The 18,546-nt window shown below is 55.9% G+C and overlaps 1 protein-coding gene across 1 annotated transcript in view; it reads left to right on the plus strand.

The window, feature by feature from the left end:
- The first annotated feature begins 15,436 nt into the window (after window positions 1-15,436).
- CPNE2 (copine 2) overlaps window positions 15,437-18,546 on the plus strand; it is a 44,106-nt gene continuing 40,996 nt past the window's right edge. The window contains exon 1 of the mRNA XM_059825022.1: window positions 15,437-15,604. Within this exon, the coding sequence (XP_059681005.1) occupies window positions 15,437-15,604 (168 nt within the window). The remainder of the gene's footprint in view (window positions 15,605-18,546) is intronic.

Consider the following 18,546-nt stretch of genomic DNA (forward strand, 5'->3'; position numbering starts at 1 on the left):
GATAACGCGGAACAGAATTTTCCAGCCTTTCCACGCGTTGTATTTTTTTAATTTTTTTTATTATTTTTTAATTTTTTATTATTTTTTAATTTTTTATTATTATTTTTAAATTTTTTAATTATTTTTTAATTTTTATTATTTTTAATTTTTTAAATTATTTTTAATTTTTTATTTTTTAATTTTTATTATTTTTAAATTTTTATTATTTTTTAATTTTTATTATTTTTTAATTTTTTATTATCTTTTATTTTTTATTATTTTTATTTTTTATTATTTTTAATTTTTTATTATTATTTTTAAATTTATTATTTTTTAATTTTTTATTATTTTTAATTATTTTAATTATTTTTTAATTTTTTATTATTTTTATTTTTTAAATTATTTTTAAATTTTTTTATTATTTTTAATTTTTATTATTATTTTTAAATTTATTATTTTTTAATTTTTTATTATTTTTAATTTTTTAAATTATTTTTTAATTTTTTATTATTTTTTATTTTTTATTATTTTTAATTTTTTTTTTTTTTTTTTTTTTTTTTTCCCCAAGAGTGAAGAGAAAGAAGCCAGCTGGGAAGTTTTGGGGTGGATCCTTTTTTTTTTTCTTAAATCCGAAACGCATGATGCTCGTCGGGGCGGGGGGGGGGGGGGGGAGCCCCGCAATGGCCGCGCCCGCCGCCCGCCCCCCGCCATCACCGACCGCCCCCCCCCCGGAGGGGGGGGGGCGGTCGGTGATGGCGGGGGGCGGGCGGCGGGCGCGGCCGTGGGGAGGTGCTGAGCCCGCGGCCCCGCGGGAGCTGCTCGGCCCGGCCCGGCCCGCGGCGGTGAGTACGGGCGGTCCCCGAGGATGCCACGGGGGATAACGGAGTGGGGAAGGCGCTGGGGGGGGGGGGTGTGCTTGGCACGGGTGGCTGAGCCAGTCCCACGGTGGGATCGTCGCCCGTGGGTCGGGTGGATGGTGAGAGCAGTGGGGGTTGGATCGGTGGTGACTTCGGATATCCCGGTTGGGGGGGGGGTGAGGGGTGTTTAGGTGACCGGGCAGCGTAACCCCGGTGGCAGCCCCCGGGTGGGGAGCTGCAGGGCAGTGTGCTGTTGGCTTGTCCTGGGGGTGTGTGGTGTCCCTTCTGCCCTCCATCCTCTGGGACAGACCCTCCAATCCCTGGGACAGACTCTCCATCCCCTGGGACAGACCCTCCGTCCCCTGGGACAGACTCTCCATCCCCTGGGGCAGACCCTCCATCCCTTTGGACAGACCCTCCATCCCTTTGGACAGACCCTCCATCCCTTGGGACAGACCTTCCACCCCCTGGATCAGACCCTCCGTCCCCTGGGACAGACCCTCCGTCCCCTGGGACAGACCTTCCAACCTCTGGATCAGACCCTCCATCCCTTTGGACAGACCCTCAATCCCCTCGGACAGACCTTCTATCCCTTGGGACAGACCTTCCACCCCCTGGGACAGACCCTCCGTCCCCTGGGACAGACCTTCCATCCCTTGGGACAGACCTTCCAACCCCTGGATCAGACCCTCCATTCCTTGGGACAGACCCTCCACCCCCTCGGACAGACCCTCCGTCCCCTGGGACAGACCCTCCGTCCCCTGGATCAGACCCTCCATCCCTTGGGACAGACGCTCCGTCCCCTTGGACAGACCGTCCATCCCTTCGGACAGACCCTCCACCCCCTCAGACAGACCCTCAATCCCCTCGGACAGACCCTCCATCCCTTGGGACAGACCTTCCACCCCCTGGATCAGACCCTCCATCCCCTGGGACAGACCCCTCTGTCCCCTCGGACAGACCCTCCATCCCCTGGGACAGCCCCCACCATCGCTTTACGCTCCCCTTCCCCAGCCCAGGCTCCTCCGTTCATGCACGGTGTAAAAGTTGTCCCGCCCGTCCCCGCTCTCCGTGCATCCGCATCCGCTCCTAAAGACGCCAACCGGACGCGTGACCCCCCCCCAGGCAAACACCGGGGCCTGGTGGCTTCGCTCCCCCAGGCTGGGGAGGTTTGGTAGGGTTTTTTCCCGGCAGCTGCCGCAAGCGCCTCTCCTTCTCCTCCGGCATCGAGTCGAGGCGGGGATCTGGCGAGCTGGAGGCTGGGGAAGTGCAGAAGCGTTTCTTCGGGAGCTGTTTGCAGCCCGACGCTGCTCCGGCTGCTGGTGTTATCCGTCGTGCAGCGTGTTTTGGGGCAGGGGGGGAACCGAGAGGGTTTACGCTCACGGATGGGCTGCCCCTCTCTCCTTCTCTGCACCCAGCGAGACGCCTCGTCCTCCGAGATAGCGGCGAGCGGAGCGTTTTGCTCGGCAGCGGGAGGGTGCTCGGAGGATGGCAGGCAGGGAGGTGTTTTCCCATCCGCTCCGCCAGCCTGAGGACCTGATGCAATAAGTCTCCGGGTGAGTAACCGTAATTTAGGTGAGCGGCTGGATTAAAGCCGGTGGGGCTGGAGGACGTGGTGGGCAAACACACCCTTGGGAGCTGTCACCGCAAGGAGGGTGGAACAGGAGATAGACGTGAGTTGAGAGCAGAGCTTCGGTGGCAAAAACATCTCCGAAGGGCTGGGTCCTTGCTGCTCACTCCCCGAGAGCCCGAGCTGCTTCGCAGGAAGGAATTGGGAGGATCCCCGTGAACCTCGAGCTCCGGATTTGAAGCCTCCTGGAGATGCACTTGAACCTTGCTGGAGAAGCTGGAGTCAGAATCCGGCCGGTGCGAGGGCAGCCCAGGGGTGCTCGGTTCTGCTAACGCTCCCCTCCTCTCTGGCATCAGCCGCCTCCCACCGGCCCAGGTATCGGGGGCTTTCACGCCGGTGTGTGAGACCACCGTGCTTTTCTGGGGTCGGAAAATGTTTTATTATGGGCCAGAAATCCCATCCCATTGAAGGCCGTCAGAGGACAGGGAGCAGAACAACGGGAGGAGGAAGGCTGGGAGCAAAAGCTTGGGGCATATGGAAAGGATCTGTTTAGAACTGAGTTGGTGGAGGATGTTTTCCTGGAGTAGCCTCGGGGAAACGCTGCATTGGCTTTGGTTACAGCTGTGCGATAACCTGGGACGTGCATTTTCTTGACGGGCATTTTTATTTCTCTGCTGTTGCCTCTGGAGCATTCCGGCTGGGATAACGTGGAGGGAAGGCAGCCGGTGATGCTTCCAGCTGCCCCCCCGAAGTGCCCCTAGCAATTTGCCCGGGGCAGACGAGCAGTCCGGGAGCTGCTCTCCGACAGCCCAGCATCCCTCACCACCCCGGGGACAGGGTTTGCCGGCAGCCTGCCTCCGCCGGCACCGTCGGCATGTGCCACGCCATTCCCAGGACCTGCTTGGTCGGGGTCACAGTTTGTATCTCTTGAACGGGTTGCAGACGTCGCGCTGTAGCCGTGTGAGGGTGGGCAGGCTCGTACGACCATCAGTGTCCCTCCCCGCTGCCTTTCTCAGCCCTGTCTAAAGAGAAATGACATCGTCTAGAGCCGCATCAGCGCATCTCGCCCCGGGGACGTCCTTCGTCCGGGGGGGTCTACGCTGGTGGACAGCAAGGGACCCTGTGCTGGTTCCTCGCAAGCCAGTTCAGCTTACAAATCCACTGCTTGCGGGGGCTCAGGGGACCAGTCTGTGCTGGAAATGAGGCCCACGGGCCCCATGCGCCTGGTTTTCCAGTGCGGAAAAATCCTCTTAGGGTTCAGCTGCTGGAGCTGAGCTGCGGGTGAAGATGCTCTTTGCCCTGGGCGGGGTGCGTCTCTGCCGTGCGTCCCCCAGCAGTCCTCGTCTCCGCTCGTCTTCCAACGATCCGGCTCCCTCACCCCGAAACAGTGGGGTCACGCGATGCTGGAGCGGTTGCTAGCTACCCCGGGATTTACCAGTCTGCCCAGTTGTATACTGGAATTGGGCTTGGTTCGCCTTATAGCAGTCTCAGTGCGGCGTGTGAAGAGTTTGGGACGAATAACTTCTCTTGCTCCCGTTACAGCCGGTGGAAAGAGTTTCCCACTGACTTCAGTGGAAACCTCCGCCCCGGGGAAAGCTGGCCGGCATCACTTGCGCCACCGTAAATCGGGGCTTGTTCTCCGGGAGCCGTCGGCGTGCCGGGAACGTAATACCCGGTTAATTGATGAAAAAGCAACGCTTGCGGTCTCCTGTCCTGGGCCGGGGTTTGCCAGTGCTCATAAGGAGCTCTTTATGCGAGAACCTTGGCTTGCGTTCCGAGGCTGGGTGAGGGGAAAGGAGAGGAAAAGGTAAATTTTCTGGCACAGTGGAGTAGCCGGGCGTTAGAAACGGTGCTCCTGGCAGGATGCAAAACCGCAAAATGGCATGAAAAAAAAAAAGGAACGCTTTTTCCCCCCAAAAACCTTACAGTTTGCTTTTAAACCTCTGAAACGTCTGTTGAGGGACCTGAGTCATCACTTTTTGCTGCTTTGGCTCGGTTTTCTGGTGGTGCTTTGCGAGGTTACTTGTTTGGATCACAGGAGCCGGGGAAAAAGTAATTAGTGGGAACTCAGGTGCGTTTGGAGATCATAACGATGTTGTTAAAACACCAGAAAGCCAAAGGAATGTAGTATTCGGCAAGAAGGGCTCCACTGTTTATTTGCCTGCCGCTTCTGCTGAGGCTTTGGGTTTGGGAGTTGTCGGATTTTCTGCCCGTAGCCAGCAGGAAAAAGCTCGCGTCCCAGCCCCGGATTTTCCGTCATCACAGGATTCCAGAAGCTGAGGATTCAGGAAGAAACCTCAGCCATCGTGAGGCTGATTTTAAAAATGAGACGAGCTGGAAACGCAAGTTTTGCTGTTAAACAGCAAGTCCAGGGCTGGGCAACCATTTAAACCGAGTTTTATATTCCCTCGAGTGGCACCTAAAGCTGTTGGGAAGGGGTCGAGAATGTATCGGATGTGATTCTCATCGTAAATCGCCGCATTTTTTGTATTGCTGGCGCACAAATCCATCTCAGGTGAAGCTTCGCAGATCAAGTGGCAGCATCTCTCTGCTGCAAAGCAGGCCGATAAAATAGAATTCTTTAGGAAAAGCTTGGATTGTAGCGATGCGAGCCACCTCCGTGCAGGATGAGGGTGGGCTCCAGCCCGTGGGGACATCGGCGGTGCTCTTTGTGGCTTGGCGTCGGCGTGCCCGTGCAAACGAGCATTGCACTTAACTGCACCCAAGAATTAATACTCGTTTATGTTATCAGGGGAAGGGCTGAAGCTCTGGCTGCTGTGGGGGCGAGATGGTGCATGGGATGGAGGGACCTGCGTGCCTGTCCGCTGTTGGGGAGCCTTGCTGGCCAGCGTGCTTGTAATTTTGGCATGCGGTTACGTTAGAAAGCAGTTAAAGGTGTTTCTCATCACTTAAGTGATGATTTTTTTCTCCCCCTCTCACGCGTGGTCCATGGTGTTGGCTGGAAAGAGGAATTCAATTAAAATTCAGAAAGCCAGCATTTTTCTTTTCGATAACTTAGAAAAGCCTTTGATAAGTTAAACAGCCAGCACGCGTGCAGTGTACTTAAAACGCAGGCGGTTCCCTCTGCGCCTGCCAGGCAGCCGCGCTGACGGGACGCCCCTCGCATCCCAGCCGCCTTCCTGCCGGGGCTGCCCTACTCCGTGGCATTTCATAGGGTCTGGCTGCGATTAAGTCAACTTCTTCCTCCAAATCTGGTTGTTGAAACAGGTATGTTCTCCCTCACCGTGAGAGCATGCCCAGCTCTTGTACGGCTCCTCTAGTACTGGGGTGGGAAAGCTTGAAAGTGGCTGGCAGTTAAAATCTGCCCCAAATCCGGCGAGTGCCTTGTCCTCCCTCCCTGCGTCTCCTGGTTTGCTTGTTCGTCTCACCCGGAGCGTGTGAGCTGCTGAGCATCGCTGCCACGGGGTTGTAAGAGATTCGTGTTTGACATTTGCCTCTCTCGGACGGAGCATCCCGCGGGTGCTGCCCGCGCCGGGCTGCCCGCAGGACCCAGCCTCCCGCTTGCCCACGGCCAACGGGCAACGTCGTTTTCTGCTCCGGCACGGCGAAGGGAAGCGGCTGCCCCAGGAGTCGGCAGCGTGTGAAGGCAGCGGGCGCAGAGCTGGCGCGTAAACCTTTTCCTTGGGTTTGTGGCGTAGGGCGGTTGTGTAAAGGGTTTGATGCCATCGCCAGGATTCACAGTGACATCACGATGTTTTCTGCCCTAAATCACAGATTTCCCTAAATTGAGCCCCAAGGAAGCCTGTAGTCAAGCGAAAATGTGCAACCTTCCCGGCGCATCTAAGCCACAGACGCGCTTGCCAGCAGAGGCTGGAATGAGGTCGGTCTGCGCGGCTCGGCCATCGCTGCACGTCCTTAACGGAGGACGCTGCTATGCTCTCGTCGTGCCCTGCCCCTCGCTTGCTCTTTCTCCATTTCTGAGCAGCAAGCACAGAGCTGCTGCTGCTCCGGAAACCACATGCGGATTTACAAGCAGGGCATGCAGTGGGCGCAGGGCATGCAGCGAGCGTAGGGCATGCAGCAATTGCAGGGCATGCAGCGAGCGTAGGGCATGCAGTGAGCAGAGGGCATGCAGCGGGTGTAGGGCATGCAGTGAGCAGAGGGCATGCAGCGAGCGCAGGGCATGCAGCGAGCGCAGGGCATGCAGTGAGTGCAGGGCATGCAGTGAGCACAGAGCATGCAGCGAGTGCAGGGCATGCAGTGAGCACAGAGCATGCAGCGAGTGCAGGACATGCAGCAGGCACAGGGCATGCAGTGAGCACAGGGCATGCAGCAATTGCAGGGCATGCAGCAAGCACAGGGCATGCAGTGAGGAGAGGGCACACAGCGAGCACAGGGCATGCAGTGAGCACAGGACATGCAGCGAGTGCAGGGCATGCAGTGAGCACAGAGTATGCAGCGAGTGCAGGGCATGCAGCAGGCACAGGGCATGCAGCAGGCACAGGGCATGCAGCAAGGCTGGGCTCTGCCTCCTGCAGAGCCACCTGTGGTGCAGTTGTCCGGTAGCAGCCAGCAGAGCCCGTCTATTTTCTCTCAGGTTTAGAGGAGATACTTTTTTTTGGCGGTTTTTTGCCACTTTCGGATTTCCTGAGCACTCCCCCGAAACGCCCTCAGTCTCCGCAGCTCCTCCAGACCCTGTCAGCAATGGTGCTGCCTCCCCTCGCACGTCACCGCTGGGTGTGGAGGAGCGAGTTTTGCTTTCGTTTGCCGGGCTGGAGCCCTTGGCTTTCCGCCGGGGGAGAATTACGGAAACACCTTTGCTGCCGGGATCCCGGGGGCCCTGCTCTCTCCGGAGCGCTCGGCTCTCCTGCTCTTCAGGGCTCGTGATTTCTTGCTGGTAAGTGGTTTTAGATACTTTAGGGACAGTGTAATGACATGTTAAGACTTCATCTGAAGAGGATTGGAGAACGAATGCTGTTCCCTTTGCTCCCCCGGTGCCAGGGCAGGCTCTACCCGAGGACGGCGGGTCGGTGCCGGCCAACTGGTGTCCGAGGCTGCCTGCACGCCGGGAGCACGTAAAGGTGTTTGCTTTTACTCGCGCACCCCTGGCTTACTGAGATCTCCAGTTTCAGCGTCCCTGTGGGTGTGAGCCCCTCTGCAAGGACGTGGGTCCCATCCTCTGGTCCTGGAGCAGTGACCGGGCAGCAGCCGTGTCCCCACAGTTGCGGGGGGACCAGCCTCCACCCCGGAGGGGTCCTGGTGCAGGTATGGGACCACTGCAGGAGCTCTCGCCTTTCCCGATGCCCTCGTCCCGGGGGACGGCAACTCCCCTGAGCTACAGGGCGGCTGCTTCGGGCAGAGCAGCCCCAGGGTCCTCCAGTTTCTGCTTGGATGGAGGAAGCATCTGGGGTGGCAGGTTTGGGTGGTACCACGGGAGGATACGGTGGGACCCTCGGAGATGTCATCAGGGCTGCAGTAGGAGGGGAGGACGCATGGCAGGACGGGACTGTGTGGAGGAGTTTTGCTCCCACCCTGTGGGTCCTTCATCATGGGCCAATTTCGTTGCGGGTGCCACTCTCTCCCGGAGTCCAGCAGCCGCTTTGCCACACGTGGGGTTGGCAGAGGCAGCTGGAGGCGGTGGATTTGTGTTCGACACCTGCGGTGGCTGTCTCAGCTCTGGCCTGGGCAGGGGAAGTGCTTTGGAGTGGCTTTTCAGGCTTTTTCAGGCAGGGGATGGTGCTGATGAGCCCTGTGCTTTAACAGGCAGCACAGGGAGGCCCCCGCGCTCACGGGTCCGGGCAGAGGGATCGTTATTCCCATCCGCTCGGCTTCGTCAGAGCATCTTCCCCACCTCCGGCTGCTGACAGCCCTCTTCGCAGTCCTAAACCCCAACAGGCAGTGGTCAGCCTCGGGTTGGACCCTCGGGTGGGGGAGAGGGGAAATGGCATGGAGCAGTGAGGGGCTTTGCCCAAGGAGGAGGTCTGTAGAAAGGAGAAAACAGGATGTCCCCATCCTCTCCGGCTGCGGCGGGATGGCTGCGTGCCGCAGCCGAGGTTGGGGCCGCGTTGCCTGCAGAGCACCCGGAGCCTGCGAGGTCTTTACAAGTGCTGAGTGCCATTGTTGGTGATGCACGAGCAGCAGAGGAGCTCTGCCAGCGAGATGGACCATAAATAATGATGTCTCCTAATCCCCCTTCCCTTGAGGGTCTTATGTGCCGGACCTGTTAATGTGATTACACTGGTGTTACGGTGTGATACATTATGCTGTTACAGTACCTGTCAGTGTCCCGACTCCATGGGACTCCGGGGGAGCTGATGATCCAGCACCTTTGTACAGATGGATCCCCTCGGGATCCCCTCGGAAATGGCAGTCGGGCAGGGATGCTCCCGTCCCGTGGCCTGGCACGTGCCCGTGCCCCCTCGGCGGGTCCTGCCTGCCCGGTGGCCCCTGCTGCTGGCTGCGGGGCTGAGCAGGCTCTCACGGCTGAGCACCCACGGGCTCGGCTTCTAAAGGGCGTCCCTGGGCCCTCCGGCAGCGGCACCCATGGGTGGGACAGGCTGCGTCACAGCTCCTCTCCTCGCACCACGTAGCTCCTTGCGAGCCAGCCGGCTGCCTGGTGGGGTGTCCGGAGGCAGGACTGCAACGTCCCCTCCACCCCCGAGCAGGGAGCAAAGGTGGCTTCACCCGGGGGGTCCCCGGGACAGGGACCACTGGGAGGTCCCCGGGAGGTTTTATGGCTTCTGCAGGTTCCCTTTCACCTGTCACTCATCCCGGGCAGGGAAGCGGCGATCTTTCCCTCTGCATCCAGCTGAAGAAGCTGGATGGGGCTCCCAAATCTGCGAGTCAGAGGTGCGTGACACAGGGCTGCAGAGGGAGCGATGAGCATCCCCATGGGCAGGTCCTTCTGCATGGCAAGTGCTTCTTTCTTCAGTTATGACCCCAGATCTATCGATGCTTGGATGTGACTTAGTGGATCGTGTCCCCATTATCCCTCTGGTTTCTCTCTGGATACGGATCTCCCGCTGGGTGGAACTCTCCCTGCACGGTCAGGGTGGGATCCCGGCGTCCCTGCCCACCCTGTGGTGGGCCTGGGGTGCTGGGATCAATCTGACCTAACTCCAACCACCTCATTGCTGCAAGGCTAATTGCGATGGGTTCCCTGGGAGCTGGGGGAGAGGATGCTGCAGCCTGTCTGAGACCCAGTGCGGGGTACGGGTACCCCCTGAAGACACCAGTCTCTCTCCGAGGACTGCCGAGGGAGCCGGGGCTTCTTCTGCCTCGTTTTTCAGCTGGGATCTGCATTGCCCATCCCGCTCCCTGCCCAGTCCTGCTGCAAATCCTGGTGCTCTCCCTCTCTTCTCCTTCACCACCCTGGCCCTGTCCATCCTGGGTGCTCCAGGTGGTGCCTGGCCTGCTCGTCTCCATCCCTCCCAGGGAAGAGCAGTGGTTTGAGGTGGGAGATTAATGGGAAGGTAGCTTTGGGCTGATTCAAAGCAGTCCTTGGAAATTGGTGTGGGGTCTTGGTGAATGCCTGGGCTTAAACAAAAGGTTTCACGTGTCGCTAGAAGTGCGGTGGTGTTACAGTCCCTGGAGCTTCCCAGTTTCTCTTTCAGAGGGGCATTTTGCACTCTTCTCCCAAGTGACAAGCGACAGGACAAGAGGAAATGGCCTCAAGTTGCACCAGGGGAGGTTCAGGCTGGATATTAGGAAAAATTTCTTTCCTGAGAGAGTGGTGAAGCATCGGAACAGGCTGCCCAGGGAGGTCGTGGAGTCACCATCACTGGAGGTGTTCAAGGAACATGTGGACGTGGCACTGCGGGACATGGTTTAGTGGGCATGGTGGGGTTGGGTTGGTGGTTGGACTTGATCTTGCAGGTCTTTTCCAACCTTAGTGATTCTGTGATTCTGTGATTCTGTCAGGCAGGGCTGTGGGACTCGCTCACAGCCTGCCAGCCTGGAAACCGGAGCCCAGCCTGGGCATCCCCTTCTGCCGGGTCTACCCTGAATCTCCGGGAAGTGGGAGAATTGAGCTTGGTCCCAGCCCTGCTGCCCGCGCTGAGATGTTCAGAGGCAGTTTTCAGCCTTTCCCTGCCTCGCAGGAGAGGTGAAGGTCCTCTGATGGTAGCGGGTACCAAGGTGCATCCTTGCAGGGAGTTTTCATGTGCAAGCATCCCCTTTCTGCCTCCCCCAGCCCGCTCGCCGGCGGCAGAGTCATTTGCTGGTGACACCGGCAGCACGGTGCTGTGTACATGACTAATTGCACGTGCATTCAGAAGGTAACGACGCTGTTATTAAGACCAGGTGCAGGCTGGTGAATCCACCGTGTTGCCTAGGCGAGACTGAAAGGCAAACATTTTTGCTTTGCAAAATAATTCTGGCGATGACTGTATTTGTTGACAGGAGGGAGGAAAGCGGCCGGTGTGGGTTTTGATGGCGTGGGGAGCTGCGTCCAGCATCCGTCACGCCGCATCCCAGCTTTTCCTGGCGTCTCCGGCTCCGTGTGTGCTGTGTTTCAGCTTTTCTGCTGTTCTGGGCAACCTGTTTCTGTGTCCTCCCGCTCCTCTCCTTTGCTTCAGTCTTCTGACAACCCATTTTCACCTGTTCTTCATCCTCCCTCGGGTACCAGTGCTCTTCCACTGCATCTCCGCTCCCTGTAAGCTCAGATATGTGCTTTACAGGAACCCAGATTTACCTGTTTGATACGCATCTCTCCCATTTTCCCCTTCCAGAAAGGAAACTTGCTTCTACAATTGCAACAGGCTGTAGTGGGGCAGCCTGAGCGGGTAAACTGAGTCACGGGTGACTTCTGTGGGGTATTACAGAAATCACGGATCGTCCCAAAGAAGGGAAGGGACATCCCCGGGAGGGACCCAGAGGGACTTTGCACCAGTCACTGGTGGATATTGGTACTTCTGGGGCTGTTTCAAACGTGCCTGGTGTTCCCTGTGAAAATAGATCTGATTTCTTTAAGGAGAGGAGATGACTGAAGTTTGATGACACGATTAATATTAAAAAAAGCCCCCGAAATGTTTCGCTTAAAGCGCGGTGACACGGCTTTTTTTTTTTTTCCCTCCCTTTTTTCCCTGTTAATGCTTAAAACGGGGCCTTAGCGTGGCCTCAGCGACTGCTTCTCGTGGGGCTCCTCTTCTGTGGAGGGAAGGGGAACCTCCCAGGATAGCAGTTTGTTTGCAAAACAGATAATGCCTTCTCCTCCTCCTCCTCTTCCAGATAAGATGCCAGGGCTTCCAGCCAGCTCTTCTGCATGTGCTTTGGGGATCTGCTGTAGAGACTGGGGGGACTATGGGGTGAGGAGGAGAAGGAGAAGGAGGAAGAGAAGGAGGAGGAGGAGGAGGAGGAGGAGGCGGAGGAGGAGAACAACTGTCTACGTTGCTCTGGGGCTCCCAGATGTTCATCTCAGATATTCTGGGTGGCCCCAGGGCTTGCGCGTGCCCCCAGCCAGTGAAACCCCTTGCTGCGGGACATCGTGGACGTGGAGCAGCTTGGAGGTGACCAAGTCATGGAGGAAAAAAGCACTTCAAGGTTACAAAGTGCAAAGATGCATCTGGCTCAGGAGGTCCTGGAAGCTGGAGCCCAGAAAGGATTTGGGGACCACGTCCCTCTCCCCTGGTCCTGCTCTTGTGACACCTCTTCAGGCATCTGCTGTGGCCGATGCCAGACGGAACTGTGGGGCAATCAGTCCTTCTTGCTCATCCCTGAGACCTCTTATTGGTAGCCTGGCTGTGTTTCGGCAGGAGACCACGTGTCCGTGTGATCGGCACGAAGCCGGCAGCTGGGATTGTACATCGGGAGAATATTTGGCCGCAGATGCCAAGCGAGTCACAGGACTTTGTTCAGGGCAACGAATGCGGGGAGAGGAGAACAAAAAAAAGGAGGAGAGACTGGAATACAGATGACGGTGAGCTGGCTCTTTTGGTGCCAGCTCAAATCCCCCCCTGAATTTAAAGCATTTGCTGAGGGGTTAAAATGCCACCGGCTTGCTGAAGCCTGGTGGTGTCTCAGATGGGAAGCTCTGAGGCAGGGGGATCCGTGGCTGCTGCCGTGGCTGCAGGGGTCAAACCCGTGCCTGGCCCCGGGAAAGGTGCTGGATCCGTGCCGGTACAGCGGGAGGAGAGGCGGCTGCGGCTCTCCGGCAGCGAGGAGGCGGCTCCCGTGGCCGTTTCCTGGGGCGGGATGGTGCGCGTGGATGAGCAATGCTGGCACCGACGGAGGTGGCCGTGCCCTGGTGGCATCACCACCTTCTGCATCTGCCACCCCTCTGAGTGTTACTGTTTCTGCGGGTGCATGGGGTTGTTTGGGGAGCCAACCTGGGCTGTTTTCATTGAAACAAATTGCTTTTTAGCTGAGTCAGCATGGTTACGCTCCTCCGGGGTTTACACAAGGACCGGAGCTGGGGAGAAGGAGTGGCCTGAGATGATGGGTGATTTGGGAGAGCCACCCATACCATCGGTGCCTCCATCCACGGTGGTTTCCAGGTGCTGGCTGGACCAGCAGCTCCTCGGTGGAAAAATCTTTTCCTGGGATGGTGGGGAAAAGGGTGGTGGCATCTTCTTGCTGCCTTTTGCCTTCTTGGGGAAGGGGCAACCGCAGGATTTTGTGCTTGGCATCTGTGAGACGGCATCAAGTTCTCCAGGTTGGCACCTGGGGGAGAGGCCGCCGTCCCAGTCCCTGATTTTAGGTGCCTGGGTGGGGAGTGTATCCATGCAGGGGACGCAAGTCCCACCAGGTCTCTGCCCGCGGCTGGTCCCTGCTGGTGCTGGCCGCCTCGTCTCTTCCCAGTGCCCGTTTTGACCGTGCATTCCCCCGGGAGCACGGCAGGCTGAGCGCACGGGCTGGAGCACAGGCAATGCGCAGCGTGCCGAGAGGATGTTTTGGTGCCTGCCAGTCCTGGGAAAAAGCTTTTTCCACTGAGTCATTTGCTGCCTCTGCTTTTTGTGAGACAGCACCGAGATTTTGGGGGAAGGGGAGATGGAAAAACCCAGCCCAGATCTCCCTGCTCCGGCAGGACCAGGTCCATGCCAGCACAGCTGCCCCGTGTTTGCTTTTCGGAGGGAGCGGCAGACAGACAGCAGCATAAATAGAACAGGCCTGGCTATTTTAAGACATGGATTGCATGATCTGTGCATTAAAGACAAAAATAAATAAATAAAATCTTTGTGTTAGCTGCAACTGGCAACATGGGCTTGAGAGGAGCAGAGGCAGCTCCGGCGGGGACGGGCGTTCCGGAGCCATCGCCCCAGCAGCCGCAGGGGCTTCGCGGTGGATGAGCCGGCAGGACTTGTGCTTCTGCACGTGTTTCTTCTCGAAGTCGCGGTAGATGGGCCATGGCCCACACGTGCTGCTGATTTGGTGTTGCGCTGCTGTGAACGGGGAGCGACGGCAGGAGATGGGCTTGGTCTGGAAGTGGGGAAACCACGGTCAGGGAAGGGACGGGGGTGCTGATTCGGTGATGTAGGCATGCGCGCGCAGCCAAGGATGGGAATTTTCTTCTTCTGGAGGTGTTTCTGGGTCCCTGTGGAGCTGAAATGATTGCACTGCTCTTGCTCTGAGCAGCGTGCTATGATGAAGAGCTTGCATTTGCTGTTGGGAGTTAAAGTCAGGCTTGTTTCGGGTGACTTAGTGCCAAGCAGAGATCTTGGCAAGTAGGAGAAAAGGGCTCAGAGCCTTGGAAGAGGGAGCTGTTTTCTGCTCAGTATTCATTGCAGCTGGGGCCGAGTGCTCAGAGTGGCCGGTGGCGAGCCCGGAGCTCCCTCTCCCATAGCCGTGTAGGGGCTGGGATCACCCCATCCCTGACCCCATCCCCATCCCAGCTTGGAGGTTGAGCTGCAAGGGAAGGGAGCAGCAGCACAGCTCCCAGCACCGCGAGCACTTGTAAATAAATACTCGTGCCTGGGCAAAACAAACAAATAATATTATTTGGGGTTTCAGCGCCAAACAGCAGCAGATGGCTTATCAAGGTGGGGGAAGGCGACGTTTGGTGTTTTCTGATAAAGTGGATGAGCCAGGAGACGCTCTTGAAAAAGAGGGCTATAGCGAAAGGTATCGAAGCAGCTGCTGAAAAGAGCGTTCTCTCCAATAGCCACCCCAGCTGCAAAGGTTTATTGGTATAACTTAATCTGAAAATGCTTTTTCTTCTCTTTTTTTCCCTCTTTCCTCTTCTCTGTTGAAGACCTTTGACCATTTCTGCTGAGTAAATTGCCCATCAGAAGGCAAAACTGTTGCGTGGGATGGGGTTTTGCACTAATAATGGTATAAAATACATTTATGACTGCAAAAATAGCTTTGGTAGTGGACTTTTGGTAAGCCGTTCTTATAACAAAGGGGTTTTTATCAGGGCCCCGTAAATCATCCTGTACACCAGGTCATGCAGTGGTTGTCACATTTGCCTTGCTCTTCTGTGAACCAACCGATGCCGCTTTTTAATTGCTGCTGGAGCCAGTGCTGTCTGCTGGCCTGGTGAGTTGGGTGGAGATAGGGCTAAAGCAGGGCTGGAGCTGCCCTCCACCCCACTCATCCTCACAAGCTCACCCCTTTCCCTATGATGATTTGGGGGGCAGAGATCATGTTAGACCCTTGTAGTTTAGGTCCATGGTCCGTGGCTTGGGACCAGCCAGACGACCACCATTATTTGTGCTGAAAGATGGTGTGGAAGTGTAGTTCCTCCCCACAAAAAAACTCCAACGTGCTGGAAGAAGAGGTTGGAGACCGCCCCTCCCTTGGGGGTTAAGCAGAAAACATTATCTTTCCTTGAAAATCTATTTATAGAGCAAAACCAAGGCAGGTTGTAGATGCTCTGCTGGGCTCCCACTCAGGACATCTGCCTGGTGTGGTGGCCACGTGGGGATGGTGACCGGGCTGGGCAGGTGCTTTGGAGCCGGGAAAGCCTCATAACTTATTGAGTCCACCTTAGAGCATGAAGCTCTGGATGTGGCCTCTGCGTCTGGGCCCAACCCACCGGTACCGACAGTGTTTTCTGCCTTTCTGCTTGCACTGAGGTGTCTCTCCGTTCTCGTGTCCCACAGACTGCCTGGAGCTGCTGCCACTGGAGTCCATGGCGTACACCATGACTCCCACGCCGGCGGGGCCCATTGGCTCCCAGTACTGCGTCTGCAAAGTCGAGTTATCTGTCTGCGGCCAAAACCTTCTGGACAGGGACGTCACTTCCAAATCCGACCCCTTCTGCGTCCTCTTCATGGAAGTCAACGGGAAGTGGGTGGAGGTAAGTCCTGAAGTTGTGTGGATTTCCGCCTCCCGTGGTTTGCCCGTGCTGGTCCCTCTGTGCTCTGCTACAAGGCTGGTCCTCATTCCTTCCTGAGCAGAGGTGGAAGCTCTTCTGGGACTGCCAATGTCTTAATTATTCTGTGTTCTGCCACCGGTCCTTTCCCCACCGGTGCTTTCTGCTTTGTGCTGGGGGTTAGATTTAACTGCAGGTCCCAAAATGCCAACCTCTGGTAAGGCACGTGGCAGGCGTGAAAGGATCTTGCCACCTTCAAAGGGGTCCTAGCCCCATCTCAGTCTACTGTAAGCTGAGGATGCTTCAGATTTGGGTGCCTGAAATGCTGATCCTGTGTGACAGTTGTTGTGAGGTCCCACTCGCAATGGGGCGTGTTTCTAGGTGAGTCTTGGGTCACGTAGGAAGCTGGTCTTTGTGTTTTGCTTGAAGAGTGGCTCTTTCTAGGGACCAGGAGCGTGCTGGACGAGGGTCTGGCAGGTCAGTCCAGTGGAAAAATGCTACCCAGGGCAGCTCGTGCCCTGAACACCCGTAGCCTCCTCCAAGAATTATAGCAAGGTCAACAGTCCTTACGCTGGGCATTTCATGGGCTTGTGGGCAGCTGGTTGGGGAGAGGGCAGGACCATGGGATGGGGAAGGAGACTGCGGGAGCTGGGTGCGCGGGGGATTGGATCGGTTCAGCTGCAGACAGACAGCAACTGGCTGGCAAATCCCAAGTGAACTCTTTGCAGACATTCCCCCTTACCAAAAATCTCATAAATACATGCTTCAACTGCCGTGTTTGATACCGGGAGGCCCTGAGAAGAAACTGCAGAGAATCTTGTTATTTGCCTGGTTTCAGAAGCCGGCTCCTTATAAATGGGAAAGGTAATTCCTACAGGAAGAGAGGAGGGGAGGGAGCATGACGTAGGCAGTCGAATCGAGTGCACCTTCAGCAGGTTTGCAGGTGACACCGAGCTGAGTGGTGCAGTTGACTCACTTGAGGGAAGGGATGCCATCCAGAGGGACCTTGACAGGCTGGAGGAGTGGGCCCATGTGAACATCATGAAGTTCCACAAGGCCAAGTGCAAGGTTCTGCACCTGGGCAGGGGCAATCCCTAGTATCTATACGGACTAGGGGGATGAATGGTCGGAGAGCAGCCCTGAGGAGAAGGACTTGAGGGTGTTGGTTGATGAGAAGCTCCACATGAGGCAGCAGTGTGCACTGGCAGCCCAGAAAGCCAACCGTATCCTGGGCTGCATCCAAAGCAGTGTGGCCAGCAGGTCGAGAGAGGTGATTCTGCCCCTCCACTCTACGCTGGTGAGACCCCACCGGGAGTACTGCGTCCAGCTCTGGGGCCCCCAACATAAGAAGGACATGGACCTGTTGGAGTGAGTCCAGAGAAGGGCCACGAAGATGATCAGAGGTCTGGAGCACCTCTCCCATGAGGACAGGCTGGGAGAGTTGGTGTTGTTCAGCCTGGAGAAGAGAAGGCTCCGGGGAGACCTTATAGCAGCCTTCCAGTACTTAAAGGGGTCCTATAAGAAAGATGGGGACAGACTTTTTAGCAGGGCCTGTTGTGACAGGACAAGGGGTGATGGTTTTAAACTAAAAGAGGGTAGATTCAGACTAGATAGAAGGAGGAAATGTTTTATGATGAGGGTGGTGAGGCACTGGCACAGGTTGCCCAGAGACGTTGTGGATGCCCCATCCCTGGAAGTGTTCAAGGCCAGGTTGGATGGGGCTTTGAACAACCTCATCTAGTGAAAGATGTCCCTGCCTGTGGTATGGGGGTTGGACTAGATGATCTTCAATGGTCCCTCCCAACCCAAACCATTCTGTGATCCTATGATTATCCTTCTCGCCAGCTTTGGGCATCCCTGCTGCACCAGGACATCCCAGCAGATGTGCGCAGCTGCTCGCAGCCCGTGGGCTGTGGGCACTGAGGCTCTGCGCAGTGGAGCACCCTGGCATGCTCCCGTGGCTGGGCGGGATTTATTTTCCTGTATGTCCTAAGGGTCTGAGAGCTGCATTCATTTCCTCTGCCTCCCTACCCACTCCAACACAAACTTAATCCAGGGCAAGATCCTGCTGATAAAGGCTCTTTAAGGACAGGAGGACCGTCTGTGGCTGCGCTGTCCCTGGCAGTGGGTGAACACGGGATAAATCCGTCCTCTCCGAGATGCAAACAGCGCACAAGGAGCCCTTGTGTGTTGTTCCCAGCCCTCCGCTTCGGTGGGACGAGGCTGCCGCTAACCAGTCTAATGGAGCGTGAGGGAATTTACCCTCAGCAGCTGTCTGAATTATTTCGTAGCATAAGTAAAATGTTGGCTTGATCCCAGAAGCTTGCTTCCCAGCATACCCACCAACAGGATGTGTATTCCTTTGAAAATCCCCCTCCTGCAGGGAAGGGGCGCAGGGGTACATCTCCCCGCTGCAGGCCACGTCAGGCACCAGGTGTGTGCGTGCTGCTGGCACCGTGGTTCGTCCAGAGATGCCCAAATTGGCTTTGAGCTGCATGACTTTGGGCATCACCAGCAGTGCTGCTGCAATGGCAAGAGGTCTCCCTTGGGTGGGTCTCCCAGGCAGATGCATGTCTCAGGCTGGTTTTGCAGTCGGGGTGTGCACAAAGTGGACCAGGAACTCCTAAGGATGGTTTTCATGGTGCTTTATTGACTGTTCAGTATCTCATGTGGAGAAGCTACAGCCGTCGTCTCCTTCTGCGGCAGTCCAAGTTGGGCAAGGTGCCGTCTGTGATAAAATTGGTGTCGTGAAACCAAACTCCAGAGTCTGTGCAAGAGCATTTAGCTCTGTGTCTAAGAAAAACCTTTTGGCTACAGGAAGAAAGATTCTGGGCCACAATGCCTGGAGAAAAAAAAAATGGGGATTTCATTTTATAACTGCAGTTGTAGGTAGCGTAAGTCCTCTTTTCCGTTGGTCTGGGAGGGAG

Source organism: Gavia stellata, chromosome 15 (assembly GCF_030936135.1).
Source record: "Gavia stellata isolate bGavSte3 chromosome 15, bGavSte3.hap2, whole genome shotgun sequence".
In the NCBI taxonomy this organism is placed as follows: domain Eukaryota; kingdom Metazoa; phylum Chordata; class Aves; order Gaviiformes; family Gaviidae; genus Gavia; species Gavia stellata.